At 40.5% G+C, this 23,823-nt stretch overlaps 1 protein-coding gene across 1 annotated transcript in view; it reads left to right on the forward strand.

The window, feature by feature from the left end:
* Positions 1-17,734: 17,734 nt before the first annotated feature.
* Positions 17,735-23,823, forward strand: part of SLC28A3 (solute carrier family 28 member 3) — a 95,531-nt gene continuing 89,442 nt past the window's right edge. The window contains exon 1 of the mRNA XM_077474854.1: positions 17,735-18,061. Coding sequence (XP_077330980.1) covers positions 18,002-18,061 — 60 coding nt within the window. The 5' untranslated portion in view covers positions 17,735-18,001. The remainder of the gene's footprint in view (positions 18,062-23,823) is intronic.

Consider the following 23,823-nt stretch of genomic DNA (forward strand, 5'->3'; position numbering starts at 1 on the left):
TTAGGCAGGTAGGTATTTAGGTTCGCCGCAGCTTTTTATAGCGCCAGGGACCCCCATATACTACCGCATAAAGCCCCCTGATTGCCCCCTAGTTAACCCTTTCACCAGTGATCACCATATAACTGTTACAGGTGACGCTGGTTGGTTAGTTATTTTTTTATAGTTTCAGGGCACCCGCCATTTATTACCTAATAAAGGTTTAACCCCCTGATCACCCGGCGGGTGTCATTTGTGACTAATAACTGTTAGGGCAGTTAGGGTTAGCCCCCTTTAGTTCTAAGGTACCCCCCTAACCCCCCCAATAAAGGTTTAACCCCGTGATCACCCCCCGTCGCCAGTGTCACTAAGGCTGGGTTCACATTGCAGCGGTTTATGAGAACGGATGTGATTCGCACCGCACTGCAGTGCAAATCACATCCGATCTCTGTGCGATTCGAGTTCAGCCATTCGCCGCACCCGCCGCACCCGCCGCAAATTCGCACGGGACCCTTTTTTTGGCCCGCAGCAGAATCGGATCGCATGGGTGTTCACACCATGCGATCCGAGTTTGCAGATCGCACTGCGATATGCGAACTGATCTGGGGGTGTCAGTAACATTTCACTGACACTCCCAGCAGTTCGCATAGGGCAGTGTGAACTGCCGCCGGGAGGCATGCGATGCGGGAACCCGCCGCGCATTCGTGGCGTTCCCGCATCGCTCCAGTGTGAACCCAGCCTAATAAGCGATCGTTTTTCTGATCGCTGTATTAGTGTCACAGGTGACGCTAGTTAGGCAGGTAGGTATTTAGGTTCGCTGCAGCTTTTTATAGCGCCAGGGACCCCCATATACTACCGCATAAAGCCCCCTAATTGCCCCCTAGTTAACCCTTTCACCAGTGATCACCATATAACTGTTACAGGTGACGCTGGTTGGTTAGTTATTTTTTTATAGTTTCAGGGCACCCGCCATTTATTACCTAGTCTCACTAGTGTACCCCTAAATTTAGGGGTGTCTACTTTCCAAAATGGGGTCATTTGGGGGGGGTTTGTGCCATCTTGGCATTTTATGGCCTTCAAAACTGTAACGCCCTTAGAAAGCCTGAAGGCGGTGCTTGGTTTTCGGGGCCCCGTACGCGGCTAGGCTCCCAAAAAGTCCCACATATGTGGTATCCCCATACTCAGGAGAAGCAGCAGAATTTATTTTGGGGTGTCATTTCACATATGCCCATGGCATGCGTGAGCAATATATCATTTAGTGACAACTTTGTGAAAAAAAAAAAAAAAAAAAAAAAGTTTGTAATTTTCCCGCAACTTGTGGCAAAATATAAAATATTCCATGGACTCAACATGCCTCTCAGCAAATAGCTTGGGGTGTCTACTTTCTAAAATGGGGTCATTTGTGGGGGTTTTGTGCCATCTTGGCATTTTATGGCCTTCAAAACTGTAATAGGTAGTGAGGAGTGAAATCAAAAAATTACGCCCTTAGAAAGCCTGAAGGCGGTGCTTGGTTTTCGGGGCCCCGTACGCGGCTAGGCTCCCAAAAAGTCCCACATATGTGGTATCCCCGTACTCAGGAGAAGCAGCAGAATTTATTTTGGGGTGTCATTTCACATATGCCCATGGCATGCATGAGCAATATATCATTTAGTGACAACTTTGTTAAAAAAAAAAAAAAAAAAAAAAGTTTGTAATTTTCCCGCAACTTGTGGCAAAATATAAAATATTCCATGAACTCAACATGCCTCTCAGCAAATAGCTTGGGGTGTCTACTTTCTAAAATGGGGTCATTTGTGGGGGTTTTGTGCCATCTTGGCATTTTATGGCCTTCAAAACTGTAATAGGTAGTGAGAAGTGAACTCAAAAATTTACGCCCTTAGAAAGCCTGAAGGCGGTGCTTGGTTTTCGGGGCCCCGTACGCGGCTAGGCTCCCAAAAAGTCCCACATATGTGGTATCCCCATACTCAGGAGAAGCAGCAGAATTTATTTTGGGGTGTCATTTCACATACGCCCATAGCATGTGTGAGCAATATATCATTTAGTGACAACTTTGTGTAAAAAAAAAAAAAAATTTTTTTTTTTGTCATTATTCAATCGCTTGAGGCAAAAAAATAAAATATTCAATGGGCTCAACATGCCTCTTATCAATTTCCTTAGGGGGTCTACTTTCCAAAATGGGGTCATTTGGGGGGGTTTTGTACTGCCCTGCCATTTTAGCACCTCAAGAAATGAGATAGGCAGTCGTAAACTAAAAGCTGCGTAAATTCCAGAAAACGTACCTTAGTTTGTAGATGTGACAACTTTTGCGCAAACCAATAAATATACAATTATTGACTTTTTTTTTACCAAAGACATGTGGCTGAATACATTTTGGCCTAAATGTATGACTAAAATTGAGTTTATTGGATTTTTCTAATAACAAAAAGTAGAAAATATCATTTTTTTTCAAAATTTGCGGTCTTTTTACGTTTATATCGCAAAAAATAAAAATCGCAGAGGCAATCAAATACCATCAAAAGAAAGCTCTATTTGTGGGAAGAAAAGGACGCAAATTTTGTTTGGGTACAACATTGCATGACCGCGCAATTACCAGTTAAAGCAGCGCAGTGCCAAAGTGTAAAAAGACCTCTGGTCATTTACCAGCAAAATGGTCCGGTCTGAAAGTGGTTAAAGCCCAATACACACACCCAATTAAGGCTCAGTAGAAGAACCTCTCAATAACTTTTCAGGTTCTAAAAGGTGTATTGTGCCAAATATCTTCATAGACATTAACCAAGAATTTGCTTTACTGTGAGGATTGACATTTGTTCCTGTCTCGGGCTGCCCCAAGCATTGCCTCCCTGCTCAAGAAAGAAACAATAGCTAAACTGCCTTTCATTCCAGTATTGGCATGCATAAGCCGATATAATAAATACAGCCGTGATTATGAGATACAGTATGCAGATAGTACATGTTGGGTTTAGAGAGCATGCTGATTGGTACGCAAAAGCTTTTTTTTTTTGTATCCTACCAATGTGTAATGATTTATAGACTGTGAAAAGAAAATACTTGTACTATATTTACCCTTGCTTTGCGCTGTAACTTTTAGTTTTAACAGTTGGCTTAAAAACTGAAAATGACGGTAAACAAACTTCACTGTGTAACCAAAGACACAATGACACAAGTTGGCACTGATGCTGTCCTCTTTATTTACCAAGCCAAAGCAAAACACAAGTCTATTGAAATCTTATCCATGATTTGAAAATATATATACTTTCTTCCTTACCGGGGAACTGCAGAATAACAGAGCTTTCTGATACTGATCAAGTTGCTATATATACGCCTGTGCCAGTTTAATTAGAATTGGTGGAGTGGTACAAATGTGGGATTCAAATATTTGTTATACTCTAAAAATATTCTTTAATATTATACAATGGGTACAATTGCATTTACATTCTGAATCTGTACTTCTAATCAGAAATACTGACTGAACTGAGTAAGACCCCGTTCATAATTGAGCGTTTTCAGTTCAAAGCTTGACGATTTAGAAACACTCAACAAGCAAAATCCCATTCATTTCAATGGCCCCTGTTCACATCGGAGCGTTTTTTCACCTGTACCAAAACACTTGTCACTCAAAAAAGTACGTGAGCTACTTTTCAGGCAAAATTGAGGATTTTTGTCCCAAAACACGTCAATGTAAAATGTCTGAACAGTGAAAAAAAAAATTTTTCAGGTATTTTCAGCTCAATCAGCAGCTCCCCTCCCCCTCCCGTCACTCCACACCTTAGCCAGGTTTCTTTTTTTTTTTTTTTTTTTAAACGCTTGAAAAGACTCCAGAGGCTGTCCTAAGAAATTTAATAAAGTCTGGGGTAAATGGGTTAGAGCAACCGAAACTTCACAATCTGACACTTAATGGAAAACATAAAATTTTGGGAAAAATGATGAGATATGATTGAGGGAGAGTGGTAGCACATGGCACAAGAACTAAAGGTTAACAGGGAAGTTTCCCTGGAATTAATTTTTATTTTATTTATTTTTATCTTTATTTGTCTGATTTATTTTTCTAATTGTTACTGGAAATGGTAAGCTACACCTAACGTAGTATGTTATATACTGTTTCTTTAAAAAAAAAGGATGGGCTAAATGTACAATTTATGTACTACATGGAGATGGCGGTTTCTTGAAGACCACCCACATATTGCTTATTTGGTTGTAATCCATGGAATATACTGTAATTCAATGTTATGCTTTGTACCTGACATGTCTGTACATTTGGCAAATAAAAACCTTTTTAAAAACGCTTGAAAAAAATGCCTGAAAATTCTCAGCTCAAGTGTGAATATAGCCTCAGCTACATGAAGCATAAATATCTTTTAATTACTGGAAGATGCCTCAGGGTTGCATTGCTAAAGACTTTAAAAGGCAGAGGAGTAATTTGTCCCAAATATGGAGCCAAAGACCAATGGTGAACCACACAAAGGCACTAGCAGCGCTTTGTTTTTTTAAAACATAAACATAAATAAAACTAAATATAGCAACCTAAACCCAGTAAGAAACCTTATAGTATAATTAATTTCAAACCAAAAGCGTAAATAGTGTATGTTAGTTGAACGCAATACGTTCCTCTATGGATCACTCTGCCTATATATTTCTCATATTCAATAGGCATATGTCTATTCATATATTTGGACGCAATACAAATGCAAGAAACTAAAAATGCATTACATATGTCAGAAACAAAAAAAGTCCATCAATGTTTCAATAATAGTTCATATTCAGCAAAATTACTGAATGTAAAAAAGTGCTGCAAGTAAAAAAGTGGCAAGTGTTGCTAGCAGATCATTCGGAATCTCAGTAGTCCACCACCACACCTCCTGTGCAAACCCCTATAGGTTATGCACTTACCAGAAGACCCTGGTTAAAAAGTACATCTCTTATCAACAGATGACCGATCATATCTTCAGCTCTCACATATGACAAGGCATCAGATATATCCCCTCGGTTATATATTAGTCACTTTTTCTATTCTGAAGATATCCCTGTGTGTTTGTCTGTGTCCATGTCCATGACATGGACATGGTTGATTCTGTAACTGAGGGGAATGATCTGATTGGCTCCTCCCGCTGACCAATGGGAGCGTTGGTGCTCTGGCAGCATGCGCCCACCCGCAAAAGCGAGTTGCCGAGCCAACATATAGCTATGGTGATTCGCGGGATTGTGCCAATATAATGACAGCAGCTGGTCGGCAAGCGGTTAAACACCACAATCCAAAGATTTCTAAGGCTCTTGCAGCCGCATCTTAAAGGCTAAGTTCACCTTTATTCTCTTCTAAATTCCAGCCCCCCATGTACCAATATAGCATTAATGTACTCATTTTGCAAAATAAAACATTTCCAGAATAAAACATTCCATTTATTCTAAACAGTCAAATGACGGCCAGGCGGCGCACCTATTGTGGCGGGAGGCCGTCATATGACGGCCTCCCGTTTAAACAGGGAATGCGCGCGATCGTGTGCGCGCATCCCTGTTTCTTTGGTGGCGGCGTGTCACAGAGACACCGCTCGCCACCGAAGGGGGTGAACAGCCATTAGTTATGGCTGTTTACCACGTGATCGGCTGCGATGAAGTCACGGCCTATCACAGATGGTCACACGCCCACTGTACACGGCACATGGCACATGAGCGGCGGCGTGTTTCCTGTGAGCACTGCTCGTCACCGATGCTGGTAAACAGCCATTGGCCGGCTGTTTACCCACGTGATCCGCTGTGATCCTCTCACAGCCGGTCACTAAAATGTAAACTAACCGCGGTAACAAGATGTTACCGGGTTCTCCTCCTCACACACCGATCGTGTGTGAGGAGGAGATTGCGGTAACATCTCGTTACCGCCTAGTGTACACCAATCACACTGATTCCCCCCCCCCAATAAAGAGGACCTGTCACCACCCCTCATAGTACCTGTCACTCACAGTCCATCAGAGTACCTGTCACAGTCCATCAGAGTACCCGAGTACCTGTCACGGTCCATCAGAGTACCCGAGAACCTGTCACGGTTCATCTGAGTAACCGAGTACCTGTCACAGCCCATCAAAGTACCCGACTACCTGTCACGGTTCATCCGAGTACCCGAGTACCTGTCACAGCCCATCTGAGTACCCGAGTACCTGTCCCAGTCCATCTGAGTACCCGAGTACCTGTCACAGTTCATCTGAGTACCCGAGTACCTGCTACAGTTCATCTAAGTACCCGTCACAGTTCATCTGAGTACCTGAGTACCTGTCACAGTTCATCTGAGTACCTGAGTACCTGTCACAGTTTGCTATATACATGTTATGTGTTAGAAATATCTTAACTTCTACATGGGTACAAAGTTCAGTTGAACAACTGGGTTCACCAAAATCTCCAGTTCTGCCTTTTAGTAGTTCTCTATGGAAGTATTATGTACTCTGTCTATGGGAATGTAATGTAAAATTGAGCTATGTAACCTGCTGAATACATATGTCATTTGTTCTTTGTTCACACTCTGTTTTATATTAATAAAACTATTTGAAACAAAAAAAAAAGAAAGAAATATCTTATAAATTGACAACTTTGTGTAAAAAAAAATGTGTTTTAATTTTTTTCCACATATTCTAAAAACTTCTGGAAAAAAATTAACCATTCAAAAGACTCATTATGCCTCACAGATTATACGTTGGGGTGTTTGCTTTCCAAAATTGGGATTTTATGGGAAGTTCCATTGTCCTGGTACTCCAGGGCCTTCAAAAGTGTAATAGGTGGTTGAAAATGAGATGCGTAATTTTTGCTCATAGAACGTCTGAAGGTACTACATCAATGTTGGTGCTCTGTATGTGGCCAGGCTGTGTAAAAGTCTGACACATGTGGTATCACCGTACTCGGGAAGAGCAGCAGAATGTATTTTGGTGTGTAATTTGTTGTATGCATATGCTGTGTGTGAGAAATAACCTGATAATATGACAATTTTGTTTAAAAAAATAATAATAAAAAAAAAATCTTCATTTTGCAAAGAATTGTGGGAAAAAATTACAACTTAAATAAAACTCGCCATGCTACTTACTTAATACCTTGGAATGTCTACTTTGTAAAAAGGGGTCATTTGGGGGGTATTTGTACTTTCCTGACTTGTTAATGTCTCAAGAAATGAGACTCACCTGATGTACTGAAGGCCTGATCAGATGTGATCAATTTTCAGCGATTGGCACCATAGTTTGTAGACTCTATAACTTTCACAAAGACCAAATAATATACACTAATGTGGGTTATTTTTTACCAAAGATATGTGGCAGTATAAATTTTGGCCAAAATGTATGAAGAAAAATTATTAATTAGCAAAAATTTATGACAGAAACAAAGAAAATGGCATTTTTTCACAAAATGTGTCATTCAAACTGTGAGAGCACTGAAAGCTGAACATTGGTCTGGTCAGGAAGGGGGTGAAAGTGCTCTGTATTGAGGTGGTTAAAAACATTTATCCATTACTTCTGCCTTACTTCCTGGACAGACTTAAGGTCAGTATTCTACACAAGTGATTGCAAAAATTTAAGTATTAGCATTTATTGCTGTATTTCTGTGAAAAGAATTAAGACTCATGCCTAGTGCAACACACCTTCTCAGAATTGTCAGATTGTCCCATAAGGAAAGTCAGGTTCAACAGAGCCTTTCAATGCCTGAAGCAGAAGTTACTAGCTTTATATGTATTATGTTAGTATTTCTGTTGTGTTTGGATTCACCTTCGCATTTTATTGTGATTTCACCAGGTTGAACCTTTTTGAAACTAAAATGCATTGATCAGTCAGTAGGCTTAGACTGGCCAATAATAGAGGGGATTGACCAACCACGTCGCTATAAAAGGGGGGTTTACAGTAGCTATACTGTCAATATATGTTTAAGCTTCTAGTCAAAGTATAGGGAAATCTGAAAATATGTATAGGAAGAGACTAGAAAGAACTGTACTTAAATGTGTTATACTATGCTGTGGATTGAAGCAGTGGGCTACTTTGTCTTGTGTCCTCTCCCTTTGTTCACAGATTTATTCACATAACTTCCTATAAGGATTACTGTCTCCCAATGCTATTTCTTTGGCAATAACCTGCTAGCTGCCCCACAGGGGGCCACAATTGCTAGCTAAAATTTGCCTCCTATTGATCTCAATGGGATTCGCAGTGGAATTCACACATTTTTTTGTACACATACCTTGGCAAAGCAAACCTTGGTGGATTCACTTACCCCTCATTTACATAACTATGCATCTGCATTGTGCACTATAATATACTGTATTCAGTGGCAACTGGTGCTCAAAATTTTTGGGGGGTGCAAACAAAATTTTTGGGGGGCCCAATTATCAGTTAAAGCGACACAGTGCCGAATCGCAAAAAGTGCTCCGGTCAGGAAGGGGGTAAAATCTTCCAGAGCTGAAGTGGTTAATGATCACAGCGCCACTGGCGGTATTAGCTCTGGCTACATACAGTATGCAGCACTGTTTTTTTCAGTTGTACGTGAAACTTCCCATTCAGGAGACTTGCATTTTTATTAATGAATATGAGGCTCCCTCTGACTGATCAAGGTGGAAATCATGATGTCATCTGCTCACCTCCCCACCTCCGCCAAAGAGAGGAATAGTATTATACTATATCAGTGTCAGTGTCCCATGCAATGTAAAAGACAGACACAATGAAATTTAATTACATACCCACTGAGTATAATGTACATATATATATTTATTTATAAATTTATATATTATACAGGATTTATATAGTGCCAACAGCTAGTGTGTGTGTGTGTGTGTGTGTGTGTGTGTGTGTATATATATATATACAGAATATGATTTTTTTTACTCATTTTTATTTTTTTTAATGAGGAACTTGACAATTATATATGCTGGGTTTCTTAATTGTTTTTAAAGGGGTTGTAACCCCTTATGTTTTTTCACCTTAATGCATCCTAAGTGAAAAAACTTCTGACAGTGACCGGCTCCCCAGCTCCCCCGTTTTAATCACCTGAGCCCTTCATTCCCTAGGCGGAGACATGCTCTTGCCCTCTGCTCGGGGTTCTCTGCTCTTAATTGGATAGATTGATAGCAGCCATTGGCTCCCGCTGCTGTCAATCAAATCCAAAGACGCGGTGCTGGGGGGCGGGGCTGAGTCCGGCATTCTGTGTCTATAGAGGCAAATTCTGGACTCAGGAGCGCACCTGCAATGTAACCCCCCGGGAGAGCGTTTCTCCTTACCGATGCGAGAAGGAGCCGCAAGAGCTGCCGACACTGATCAGGCCCACACTGTGCAAAACGTACTGCACAGGGAAGGTAGGTATGAAATGTTTGTTATTTAACCACTTAAGGACCACCGCATGGCAATGTACGCCGGCAGAATGGCACCAACAGGCACAAGCACGTACATGTACGTGCTTGCCTTCCAGTGGGTGGGGGGTCCGATCGGACCCCCTCCCGCTGCATGCGGCAGTCCGTTTCGCTTCAGGAGCGATTCGGGATGAGGGGATGGCCGTTAGTTCCTGGCCATCCCCTCTCGATCGCTCCTGGCGAATGAGAAGCTTCCCCCGCCTGTGTAGTGTAAACACAGGCAGGGAGGAAGTGATGTCATTCTCCTCGAGGCAGTCTTTTTGACCGGACTGCGAGGAGAACACATAGTAAGTGTGCACCAACACTACACTGACACGTAGGTACACATAGGCACACAAATTACCCCCCCGATCACCCCCCCCCGATCGCGCCCCCCCAGTCACAGTGTCACTGATTGCGAGTGATCATTTATTTACTGATCACTGTGTCAGTTGTGACAGTAAAAACTGTCAGGGCAGTTAGTGTTAGATCCAGGGTAGCCCCCTACCTCCCCAATAAAGGTTTAACCCCCTGATTGCCCCTAGAGTTAACCCTTTCACCCCCTTTTGCCAGTGTCACTAAGCAATCGTTTTTCTGATCGCTGCATTAGTGTCACTGGTGCCGCTAGGTAGCTAGTTATTTTTTTAGGTTCACCGCCAGGTTTTTATAGCACTAGGTACCCCCATATATTACCCAATAAAAGTTTTAACCCCCTGATTGCCCCTAGAGTTAACCCTTTCACCAGCGATCACCGTATAAGTGTCACTGGTGACGCTGGTTAGCCAGTTAGTTATTTAGGTTCCCCGTCAGGTTTTTATATAGCGTCAGGGACCCCCATATTACTACCTAATAAAGATTTTAACCCCCTGATTGCCCCTAGTTAACCCTTTCACCAGTGATCACCGTATAAGTGTTACGGGTGACTCTGGTTAGTTAGTTTGCTTTTTATAGCATCAGGGCACCCACCATCTATTACCCAATTAAGGTTTAACCCCCTGATCACCCGGCAATTAGGTTTTAGGGTCAGGGTCTGCGTCGCCCCAGGCAGCGCTAGGTTAGTGCCAGTACCGCTAACACCCACGCGCAAATCATACACCTCCCATAGTGGTATAGTATCTGAACAGATCAATATCTGATCTGATCAGATCTATACTAGCAGCAGTTTAGGGTTCCAAAAAAATGCATTGTTAGCGGGATCAGCCCAGATACCTGCTAGCACCTGCGTTTTGCCCCTCTGCCCGGCCCACCCAAGTGCAGTATCGATCGATCACTGTCACTTACAAAACACTAAACACATAACTGCAGCGTTCGCAGAGTCAGGCCTGATCCCTGCGATCGCTAACAGTTTTTTTTGGTAGCGTTTTATATTTAAATCCTGAAGGCAGTGCTTGGTTTTCGGGGTCCTGTACGTGGCTAGGCTCCCAAAAAGTCCCCCACATGTGGTATCCCCGTACTCGGGAGAAGCAGCAGAATTTATTTTGGGGTGTAATTTTACTTATGCCCATAGCATTTGTGAGCAATATATCATTTAGTGACAAAAAATTTTTTTTTAATATTTCTGCAACTTGTGGCAAAATATAAAATATTTCATGGACTCAACATGCCTCTCAGTAAATAGCTTGGGGTGTCTACTTTCCAAAATGGGGTCATTTGGGGGGGGGGGGGGGTTTGTGCTATTTTGGCATTTTATGGCCTTCGAAACTGTGATAGGTAGTGAGGAGTGAAATCAAAAATTTGCACCCTTAGGAATGTACTCTAGTTTGTAGACGCTATAACTTTTGCGCAAACCAATAAATATACGCTTATTGACATTTTTTTTACTAAAGACATGTGGCTGAATACATTTTGGCCTAAATGTATGACTAAAATTTAGTTTATTCGATTTTTCTTATAACAAAAAGTAGAAAATATATATATTTTTTTTACATTTTTAGTCTTTTTCCTTTTATATCGTAAAAAATAAATATCGCAGAGGCAATCAAATACCATCAAAAGAATGCTCTATTTGTGGGAAGAAAAGGACGCAAATTTCGTTTGGGTACAACATTGCATGACCGCGCAATTACCAGTTAAAGCAGTGCAGTGCGAAATTGTAAAAAGACCTCTGGTCCTTAGGCTGACAATTGGTCCGGGGCTGAAGTGGTTAAAAAAAAAAAAAGAGGGTTTACAAACCTTTTAATATGCATGGAGTGCATTACAAGTCCATGAGAAAAGTAGACAGTTTAAATAAATGAGCAAACACCTTTAATAGAACATTAGGGTAAGTAATAGCACACTCAGTGAAGTTTGTTATAAAATACCAGGACAAAAAGACAAAGGACAGGTCATAAAGGACATCAAGGGAGTGGTTCTGTATAGCTATCTAATGAAATTTATTTTAAATGATCAAACAAGTAGTTTCCAGGGTTTACTTTCAGGATGTAAAACAATCCCTTGAAAAAAAGGATACAGGGCTACAATGGTACTAAGGAGGAACCTGGTTATAAATACACATTAGCCTATATTAGTCTTTGTCAACACAGTCAGCTTTATGAGACATTTTAGGGTATCCCACCTTACAATTGCCAAAACTCACACCTCCTCTCTGCTACAAATTTTTCCCACTCCTTCCTGTTTACAACGTTCTGCATTATTACAAATATCGTTGTAAAAATATATGTCAAATAGGAAAAAAGGGAGAAGCACCCACAATGCCACATCCATATATATCTTGTAAGGGGAACAAAAAGAATACCAAATAGGTATTAATAGGTCGGACTTTTAAGGCATGGAAACAAATAAGAAAGTAGCGAAAAAATAGTTTTAATACATTTTGTACATTGAGCCCTTATGCATCGCGTCTATGCGTTTCGCCGTAAAGGCTTCCTCAGGACATGGAAAAAGGTTCAAAGACGTAACAAGAAACAGCAGAATAAATCTCACTATCTTCAAATGGGCTACGCCTCAAGTACAAATATCACAGCAACTGGGACAAGTCTGAATATATGGGGAGAGGCTGCCAAGCTGTGATAAGATAAACAGCGCGTGGAACATTCAAGAAAATAGTTAATAGTTGCTTATAGCAGAGGCAGAAAAAGTTTCATTCCATATTGTAACATCAGCAGGAACAGCCCATAAAGCCCAGATTCCCATCCAAGTGAAGCTTAGCAGATACTGATAATAGGTAATGTACCCCAGTCAGCATCCTCAGCAGCTAAAGATAGATGTATGTGTAGTGAAACAAAAAGACATGCCCCTGGGAGACAGCCCGACACTGTGCACCCGTCGAACACTGTTATGGTACTATGTACTTTTCATTAATAAACTATTGTTTTGCTACTTTCTTATTTGTTCCCATGCCTTAAAAGTCCGACATGTTGGTACCTATTTGGTATCCTTTTTTTTCCCCTAAAAATATATGTCATCCCTGTGCTAAACATAACTGCCCATTGCCTCCTACCTTCTACAGCCTCTAATCTCTTTCTTCCGTAATCAATTTCTAAACTCTTTTTGATAATCTACATGCCTCCTTTCTAAACATAATTTATCATGCTCCATGTTGCCAGGATCAGGATTTTTTTTTTTCAAACTTCATATTCCCTGCTTTTCACCTTCTTCTCTGAGTCCAACTCATGGGCACACAAGAAAGGATGACAACGCTGAAGCTGAAGTGAGAAGGCATTGTCACCCTAGGGAAGAAAGTGCCTAATGTAGGGGTGTACCTACATGAGTCACAATTGTGACCCGACCCCATACTGCAGGGGGCCTTTGAGACCCTCCTGTACACCAGGATAGGAGGAGCATCGGGGGCGGCTGCAAATAGAGGAACTGATCTCTCCAGTTTCCCCCCACCGAATGCCTGCAAGAGGAAAAGGAGGAGAAGCAGACATTCAGAGGCTGCACAAGGAAAATAGAGAGATCAGTTCTTCAGTATACATCCTCCCCCTGCTGCTCCTCATATCCAGCTTCTTTCCCAGCCCTGTGCATCTCTGCCAGGTTTCACCTTCCACTTTCTCATCGGCTGCTGTGCAGAGAAGGGGCTGGTAAATGTGTCATTTACCCGCCCCCTCCTTTTCTGAATGGAGAGTCAGTGATCCATACCTTTCACTGACTCTGTCCATTCATAACTGAAAAAAAAAGAAAAATAGAAAAAATTGTAAAAATTATAAAAATAAATAAATACATAAAATAACAAAAATAAAAAAAACTACTGACACCAGTGGCAAAACTACCAGGTGTTGTGAAACCAGTCTCTGAGGGAAGGGCCCCAGTCGGGGGGTCAGGGGGGCCCTTCATGTTTGGGGTCGAGGGGTAATTTTCTTTAAACTGACATTGGTCCAGCTGGGTTGCATCTTATCCTTCAGAGAACACATCCCCTTGGGATGCAGACATTTACTGTGGTAGCCTACAGTGGCGTATCTTACAGCTTACATACAGTCAGAGCTGGTCTCTGCCCAGTGTTGTTCTAATGTTGCGCCTTCTGTATGCACACAGGAAATTTTTTTAACTCTCCTAGAAGCCAGCAGCGTTTTAGCAGAAAAAATGTCTTACGCTAGTAAAAGCGTCTAAAGCTTTTACAAGCTTTTAGGAGCTTTTACAGGCGTCAAGCTCTTGGGTGTTAATTCCTTTTATTGGTCAGGATAAATAATTTATTCTGGCTATTGAAATGAATAAATGCTCAAACACTAGCCTTTTGGCACGTTTAGGTGCGTTTAGCAGCTTCTAGCCACTTTTAGTTGCGTCAAGCATTTTTTCTACCCAAACTCTCCTGCTTCTGGATGCACCAGCAGTGTTTTTTTTTGCATCCAAAAGCTTTTAAAAGCTCCTGCAACTAAACGCTACTAAAAGCCTATGTGTGCATAGACACATAGGCTAACATGGAGGGACATTTAGAGGGTGAAAAAAAAAACGCCTAACAGCAGCTGTAAAAACGTCTGGTGATTGCTCACACAACAACTCCACCATTCAGAGAAGGACGTCAAAGAATACATGGCATTCTCTCATTGAACGAAGCGCAGAGAGAGGACAGATGATGTAACAATTGCTACCTCATCTGATCCAATAAGGTCTTGTATTGATTGAGAATAATCTCTGAATTAAGGATATATTCAATGCGTGATTCTACCCCCCACCCCCCTCACCCCTTCTTGTGTTAAGTATTCAGAAAGAAATTCACTCAAGCAGTACCCAAAAGAGAACAGCACTGATTGTATGCAGCACAGGCTATTACAATGAAGGATTAAATGTAACCAAGCACCAATGTAAGTTAAAAAAAAGTTAATTCTTAGAGGTTAGCTTTAACGGAAAGCAGGAAATGCTTTGTCCAGAAGTGTGAGCATCTAAACAATAAAACCTATATGAGCTTTTTGACATCCCATTCCAAAACTATGGTTATTAAACTGAAGTTGTTCCCCCTCCTTCGAGACAGTCTTTGACAGTCTCCAATATCTAGGAAGGCTTTGCACAAAAGATTTTGGAGTGTGCCTGTAGGAATTTGTGAAAATTCAGCCAGGTTGTAGTCAGGTAGTCAGGTACTGAGGTTAACTAATGCCACGTGCACACGACCGGACTTTGACGGACTAGGTCCGACGGTCTTCCCGATGGACTTTCTGAACAAGCGGACTTGGCCACACACGATCAGATTAAGTCCACTCGAAAGTCTGTTTGTTTTGAACGTGATGACGTAAACAGGACTAAACAAGGAAGTTCAATAGCCAGTAGCCAATAGCTGCCCATCTACTAGTCTGCCGGAAAGTCCGGTCGTGTGTACGTGGCATAAGAAGACCTGGCTCACAATGAGTGTTGTAATTCATTCCAAAGGTATACAGTAGGGTTGAGTTCAGGACTTTATTTATGGACACATGGTTGAACGCGCACAGTGGTCTAAAAGCCTTTGTACTGTATGCTGTAGCAAAACCATTACTCCTTATTTTAAAAAAAATAATTCAGTAAAGTGGAAGGATGTCTACTCCACATACTTTTGGTCAATGTATTACGCTTAAGCTAAATTAAAGAAAAACATAGTGTTGCTATGAGGGACATTATAAAGCTGCTAGAAGGGGAGAGTGATAGTCGTAGGAAATCTAGGAATGAATCTGGCCTAATTAGAAAGGATTAGGAAGGATTAGGCCGCGTACACACGGGCAGACTGTATGGCCTACTTAGTCCGTCATACAATCCGACGGACAGTCCGTCATACTTTCGAATGAACGGACTTGACTACACACGGATGCACAAACAGTCCGTCGAAAGCTTGCGCGATGACGTGTACAGCACGTACAACGGGACTAGAAATAGGAAGTCCAATACACAGCAATGCACCCTTCCGCCGTGTAAATCCTTTCTGAGCATGCGCCATTCTTAGTCCGTCGAACTAGCCTACTGACCAGCGGATTGTCCGCTGAAACCAAAGTATGACGGACAGAATTTCGAAAAATCCAAAATACTTAGTACGCCAGACTGCACGCTGAAAAAGTCCGCTGAAGCCCACACACGAGCGGACTGTCCGCTGAAATGTGTTTCGACGGACTAAGTAGGCCATACAGTCCGCCCGTGTGTACGCGGCCTTAGAAATACTCACATAAAAGGGATGACTCAAAATGCATATTATTCTGTTAAGTCCTGTAGAGTGTTGATAAGTTATCAGCACTTCTATCACTATGAACAAATAGGGCCCATTCACACCTATGCTTTTAATACAAGCCTTTTAATGCTTGTCAGCACATGCAGAGGTTTTCAATTGGTTATAATGGTGCTAGTTCACATCTATGACATGTGCGGACATGCATTTGCAAAAAAAAAGTATTTTTTTCATTTGTTAAAGTGCACTATTAAGGTTTTTATAGGGACATCAGCACATAACAATGTTGAACAAAAAATGTGTAGCGCTAAGGCTTGTAATAACCATGTAGAAATCAATAAAAATCAGAAAGTGAACAATGCAGTGCAATGTGCAAATTAAAGTCCAATGGCTAGTAAAAAAACTAGAAAATTTGAGTCAATGTGAGGATTTAAATCCAGATGTAAATCCACCGTGGTGTCTCAGAGGGGATGACTGCACATGGGAGTGGACACACATACCATCCGGCAGTGGGTCAAATGCGCATAAAGGGTGGTCTTTTGGGTGTGGTACCAAGGTGCCGGGTGGTTGTCTTTAAATGAAATGACATTGTCCCGATCCTAGGGATATGTTCACGGCCGCAAGTGGTCTCAACACACGTCCAAAGCTTCAGAATCCACCTCGTCAGTGCTCACCAGTACCGAAAATATCACAAAAAGGGAGGAAAAAAGTGCTCCATATAGTGCAGATCAGCCAATAATGTTTTATTGGAAAATTTCTCACACTCAAGGAGACATGAAAAAGGACACAAACATGTAATAGAAATAGCATAAAATCGTTAAAAAAAAGCATTATGGGACTCTCAGATAGCCATCCCTACGCGTTTCGACTCAAACGGTCATCAACAGGGGCACAGCTCCAAGACGACCCCTGCCTTGCTGAAGAAGCTGAGGGTAAAGGGGATGGACTAGCCAAGCATGGCTCCAGACCTAAACCCTATTAAGCATCTGTGGGACATCCTCAAATGGAAGGTGGAGGAGTGCAAGGTCTCTAACATCCACCAGCTCCGTTATGTTGTCATGGGGGAGTAGAAAAGGACTCCAGTGGCAACCTGTAAAGCTCTGGTGAATTCCATGCCCAAGAGGGTTAAGGCAGTGCTGGAAACTAATGGTGGCCACACAAAATATTTACACTTTGACCCCAATTTGGACATTTTCACTTAGGGGTGTACTCACTTTTGTTGCCAGTGTTTTATAGATTAATGGCTGTGTGTTGAGTTATTTTGAGGGGACAGCAAATTTACACTGTTATACAAGCTGTAGACTCACTACTTTACATTGTAGCAAAGTGTCATTTCTTCAGTGTTGTCACATGAAAAGGTCTATTAAAATATTTACAAAAATGTGAGGCCCCTTTCACACTGGGGTGGCGAGTCCATTAGCAGTAAAGCATATTTAAGCCCCGCTAGCAGCCGAAGAAAGGGTTAAAAGGGCCTGTGTTGCGGCGATTTGGAAGCGCTTTTCAGGTTCTTAGGATGCGCTGCCCATTCATTTCAATAGGCAGGGGCAGTTTAAGAGCATTGTAAACAGCACACTGGGGAGGCATAAGAGGCGCTTTAACGCCTGAAAAGCACCTCAGTGCGAAAGGGATCTTATGGCTAGATGCTGGGGGGAAGGGGTTGAATCACCAGTGACCTTTTCTACATTTATGGATTCATAGATAAGATTCTGTGTGGTTTGATTACATTATAGTGTGTGTGTGTGAACACAAGTGTGTCATTGCATTTCCTTATTTGGAAACGTCCAGCCCTGTTGAAAACCACTAAGTGATGAAAGTGATCATTTACACAAGTTACAAGTTGTAAGCGAACCTTTTCACTTCTACGTGACTATTAGGATGAAATCCTTTTTACAGCCGAGAAAAGAAATCATGACACACTGGTTCCCATCTTTATATGCAAATGGCCAATTTACATTATTTGGCAATCTGTGTGAGAGTGAGCAATTATGCTTCTTAATAGGTGGAGCAGGGAAATAGAATACAAGCTGGGAGTGGTTGCAGGCAGGTAAACCCCTGTCCTTACTTTATGCAACAATCACTTCTTTGCTCTGGACATTTACTTTTCTGTACTGAAAGCTGCTGTCAGAGACATGGAGCTCAATGAGAAAACGTATGCTGGGGAAAAAGGCTTTAGCAATGTTGCCTTTCAGGTAAGTCAAGCTATATACATATATTATGATTATAGAAAATGAATATATTGTTATTCTATCAGGCTGTAAAATAATATGTTTTGATTGTATAATATCAAACTAGCAAGTTTAATTAGCTGGATTAAGTATAAAATATGAATTAAAAATTAAGTTACCATTCTTGTAAATGTACAGGTGTACTAAGCAAGAGAGAAACAGGTGCGTGTGTTGTTTTTTTGTCAGCCAGCAACACAATAATAAATATAGTGAATACAATAGATCTGTATAAAATGCCAAAGGCTCTGGTGTTTGCAAGCTGCCAGCTCTTTGTCACGACTTGTACATGCATCATTTTTGCCAAATGGGTCAGCTTACCAAGGAGAGGAGTTGCCTTACATCCTCTAGTAGAGAAGTGTGCACTGTGTGTAATGATGTCACTGTGCCATGTGCTGCTGGAACAGGGAGGGGGTATATTAAGTGTGCTGCATGCATCTAAATGCATTCATTGAAAGTGAAAAAAATAAAGTTTTCTAAGTATGAACCAAGATTTAAAAGAAAATATTGCAGATAATTAATAATTATATACATGTATATATACTGTATGTATATATATATATATATATATATATATATATATATATATATATATGTACACAGTGTATACACCTGATTGTCTGTTGTAGTTTTGTAGTTTATTTGTTATTTATGTCAGTTTCACATGTCAGCATGAAACTTTCTATAGGAAACGAGAATGCAATTAGAGTGTCAATTTTACAGTGAAGTGTGTGTGTATGCATTATAGTTTATATTGTAATATTTAGGTATTGTTACATGAGTTTATCTAATCTTATATATGCAGGCATGTTTGTATGGTAAATTTTGTTACCAACAAGAAGACTACAAAGTGTCTATTTTTATCATAAATTACATTCATATATATGATCCATTTTAATGTGCATTTTTGGATCCTGATTGAAACATTCATATTTTAAAGTAAATACGCATCTACCAGCTTTTAAGTAAATCCATACCACCATGTCAATAAACATATAAAACGCTCTGTAGGAATTCAATGCAGTCATTGATAGACTGCTTTGGTGCAATTTCTTGGTGCAATTTTGGTACTTTTTTTAATTCATTCTGGAAAACGAAATCAGCCCAGTTCCTCTTACCCCATTCCACATTACTGATGGTCAGTAAGAAAGCAGACATAGCAGGTGGGCTGGAACTTCATTTTCTCTATCAAGGCTAATATTTTACACTTAAAACACCCCAGATATTTCTTGTCCCAGGTTGCAGCTAGCTATTTATTAATATTTGCAGGCATCTGTAGAAAAAAGTCCTCTGATTCCTCCTGTATTGAATTGTATTGCAACTGTACTATCTGCCCTAATGTTGTAAAGCACTGTGCAAACTGTCAGTGCTATATAAATCCTGTATAATAATAATAATCTGTAGGTGTCAGAGGTAAATTCCTGACTCTGTTCTGAATATTTACATTTCCTATTTGTATGTGTACAGTAATTATTTCTCTGTCTTAACAAATATACTTGTGTTTTCCAAAAGAATGCCCCTGCAATCTTAATTTCGTGCTATGTAATTTGTGACTCTAAGTGACTTTATTACAAAAAAATACAAAGTAGGATCGATCAGCAATGTTGAAACTCATGGTAAACGTCAGAGAACAATAACTGTAAATCAGATACTGAAAATGTAGTGGACAGAATGGAAGATATACAGTGAGCAGTTAGTCAAACATTACAACGTGCTTTGCAAATATTAAATTGCAAACAAATGATCTAGTGAACTTTCACTAACGGAATATGCCCTAAATTTAGTGATTCTTGTTTTTAACCATTAGGTTAATTAGTGATCTGCAGAAAAATACAAATATTTGGAATTGCAGCACTCCAGTGACCTCTTCTCAAGAAAGAACTATACAAATATACAGTATACGTAGGGTCATGTTTATGCTGTATATCTGTAAAGAGAATATAATTTAGGAAATATTTATTTATGATGAAGGAAACCTCCTTTTTGTAATCAGCATCTTGTAGCTAAACAATACACTGATGGGGCATTTTGAGAGGTCATTTCACCCCTCAAACAAGAAAAGCCCTGGGACAACTAAAACTCATTGGGCCTAAGTTCACACTTAAATGTGGTGCAGGAAAACTGAAATCTGTGCACGTTTCCCACACAGCATTCGTATCACAATGCCCTTGCGATGTGCAGTAGGTCTCAGTGCAATCTTACTGACACCCTAAACACAGGTCGCAAATGCAGTGCATTTGCATGCACCAGATTGCATGGTACAAATTGACCATGTAATCTGGTTGCAGTGCAGTTCTAAAAATGGTGCAAGCACAACTTTGGTACAGATGCGGTGTGATTTGAGCCCATTCAAAATGAATGGGCTTAAATCGCACCACTCTAAATTACATGTGATTAGCACTGGAATGGGATGCAGTTACTGTGCGATTCATATGTGGTTCATAGTGTGAAGCAAAGCAAACTGCTGAATTGACAAAACTGCATTGATCATTATTTTGTTGATACTGTGGGCTTGATTTACTAAAGGCTGTTTACATTGCAAGTGGGTTTAAAATTTGCATTGTAATTTTTCCTTAGCATGGTGAATGTGGTGAAAACTCACTTTCCAAATAATGCCCAACCATGTGCAAAAATAGTGTGAGAAATGAAAAGAAAATTGTATTTTTACTTGCACTCGATTGGATGATGGAAGTCAACAGAACATCATCTCATTTACTAAGCTAAGGAAAATTCCGATGCAAAGAAAAGCTTTTCTTTTTCATACATTACAAGACACAGAGCTACTATATACATTACTACCTGGGTTATACGCCACCTTCAGATTAATGGACACTGGTGGAATAATCAAAACAGGAAGTATATAACTCCTCACATACAGGAAGTACTTCAGTTTTTCCACCAGTGTCTGAAAAGGTGGATGGTCACCTTTAAGCTCCCTGTGAGTTTCCATGCTGTAATCCTGCACAGGTTCTTGAGAGTCAAGGGACAGCTCTTCCAGATTGGATCCATTTCAAAAAGCTACTACGCTAAGATAAATGGTACCCGAGCCGCATAAAGAAGATTAAAGGAGGATTAAAGTAGGCGAGCCCTGGACGCTTACGCTCCAGCTCGATTTACTGACACAGGAGCCTATATTCCACTCAAATTTACACTTGCTGAATTTGACGGCGTGGATATTGAAGCCATGGTGCTAGGAGATCATGGTATCTCAGGACCAGTGATGTCTGCATTTGGTAAATGCCTGAAAGGTGGTTACCAGGAGGATCTATCACAGGGTTTGGAGGGCCTACATTGCTTGGTGTGAGGCCAGAAGTTGTCTTCCTTGCAAGTACTTGGTGGGAAGGATTTTCTCCTTTTTTCAGACAGACTTAGACAAGAAACTAGCCTTGACAACAATTAAGGGTCAGGTTTCGACCTTATCGGTGTACTTCCAGAAGCCTTTGGCTTCACATTCCCTGATCCAAACTTTTCTTCAAGGAGTGACTCATTTATTGCCTCCCGTGAAGACTCATATTTGTCCTCGGATTTGAACTTGGTTCCGTCTGTGCTACAGGAGCAACCTTTTGAATGATCAACAAGATTTAGTTCGTCCTTTTGACACAAAAGTTGGCTTTTCTTTTTGCAATTTCTTCGGCTAGAAGGGTCTTTGAAATGGCGGCCCTTTCATTTTTTATTTAAATCAAGACTTGTTCTACCTCCTTTTTTTCTCTCAGCCTGGCTCGCAAGAAGAGAAGCAGTTGCACCTTTTGGATGTGGTGTGCACAGTCAGAACCTGTTTAGAAAGGTCTGCAAGCATCAGAAGTTCTGATGTGTTTTTTTGTTTTGCTGGAAGGCCCCAAGCAGCGTCAATTTCACTTTGGATTCACCAGTTAATTACTTAGGCCTATGGTCTGAAGGTAAGGCTCCTCCCTTTGGGGTTAGTGCTCACTCTACCAGCGGTGTTGGAACTTCCTGGGTTTTTCGCCATCATGCATCAGTGGCACAGATTTGCAAGGCTGCTACTTCAGACTTCAGTACATATGTTCACAAGATTTTACCAGGTGGACGTTAGGGCAGCAGAGGACTTGGTTTTTGCCTATAGTGTCTTACAGGCTGCTGTATAAATCTGATGGTGTTTTCATACAGTGTGTCTCCCTCCACACAAGGCTATTGTTCTGGGACATCCGAGGTAGTACTCACTTTTGTTGCCAGCGGTTTAAACATTAATGGCTGTGTGTTGAGTTATTTTGAAGGGACAACACATTTACCTTGTTATACAAGCTGTACACTCACTACTTTACAGTGTAGCAAAGTGTCATTTCTTCAGTGTTGTCACATGAAAAGATAGAATAAAATATTTACAAAAATGTGAGGGGTGTACTCACTTTTGTGAGATACTATATGTATAGGGGGAAATAATTCAATAAAGGTAAGTGTAATTGTGGGTCAATATAGACTTTACTTGGGGCCCTACTAAGACTAATTATTGGCCTAAACTGAGGAAAAAAATGTTTTTTTTATATATATTTTGGGGGATATTTGTTATAGCAAAAAAACAAAAAATAATGCGTTTTTTTTTTCAAAATTGTCGCAATTTTTTTGTTTATAGCTCAGAAAATAAAAACCACAGAGGTGATCAAATACCACCAAAAAAAGCTCTATTTGTGGGGAGAAAAAAGTCGACAATTTTGTTTGGGAGCAATGTTGCATGACTTTCAAAAAGTGTTCTGGTCTTTGGCCAGCAAAATGGTCTGGGGCTTAAGTGGTTAAAAAAAACAAATACTTAAATTTAAATATTATAACACAATATTACTAACTATTGAAAAAGATACTGACATTGATCTTGATGCATTCCATGGTTTAAATGATAATGGTAAATGTAAATAAAATAAGCTGCTTATTTTAAGCCCTGGCATACTAAGCTTGAGCCATGAAATAGGGTATTTTACTTGTCAAATGTTTTATATTACAAATCTGGGATATTGGCTATATCAAACAATTGGATGTCAGCTCTCATTGTTGCACAGGTTAGAAAATAAACAAACGTTTTGTAACACTAGCAAACTCTGTTAATAAGTAATAGGTAAGCTTTACTTATTCCATTTCAGTTAAAGAGAAACTCCACTTTTTTAAGGAAAAAAACATTCCTCTCTGGGTGATCTATGTACATTGCAAGGATTTTTAACAAACTTTGTTGCAGATTCCTACCTTTTGCTATTCTGCAGAAATACCTGTGTGTTTGTCTGTGCCCATGTGGTGAATCTAATGGGAGTGATTTCTTAGTCATCAATCAGCTGCTGCACCTGTAGGGCTCTAATGAGGAAAGCTGCTGGGCCTGCATCCCTTTAGACGTGATTTCCTATTGGGAGTATTTCACCAAAAATTTGATTTTTGTTACAGGGGATGCCTGAAATCTGACTTGTATCTTAGTGCAGACTTTTGGGAAAATCAGTAAGCCAATCACACAAGCAGGAAATTATTTTTCTGGGGGGCATTCTGCGTACAGAACACAGGTAGTCATATTGCATTGCATTAACAGAAATCTACAGTTCTGCAGATTAAAAAAGGAAAGGTAAATTTAATTACATTTAATTACAATATGACTTGTGTCAATTGTTTATGATATATATTTTTTTATTTGCTTTTTTTTCCTGCCACAAAAGTGAAGTTACCCTTTAAATACAAACAGCATATCAAGAAAGGTGTTAATGTGCAATAGATTTATATTTTTTTGCTTAACCTCCCTGGCG

This window comes from Lithobates pipiens, unplaced genomic scaffold, assembly GCF_037356315.1.
Source record: "Lithobates pipiens isolate NorthernLeopardFrog02 unplaced genomic scaffold, aLitPip1_a1.2 Scaffold_13, whole genome shotgun sequence".
Taxonomy (NCBI): Eukaryota; Metazoa; Chordata; class Amphibia; order Anura; family Ranidae; genus Lithobates; species Lithobates pipiens.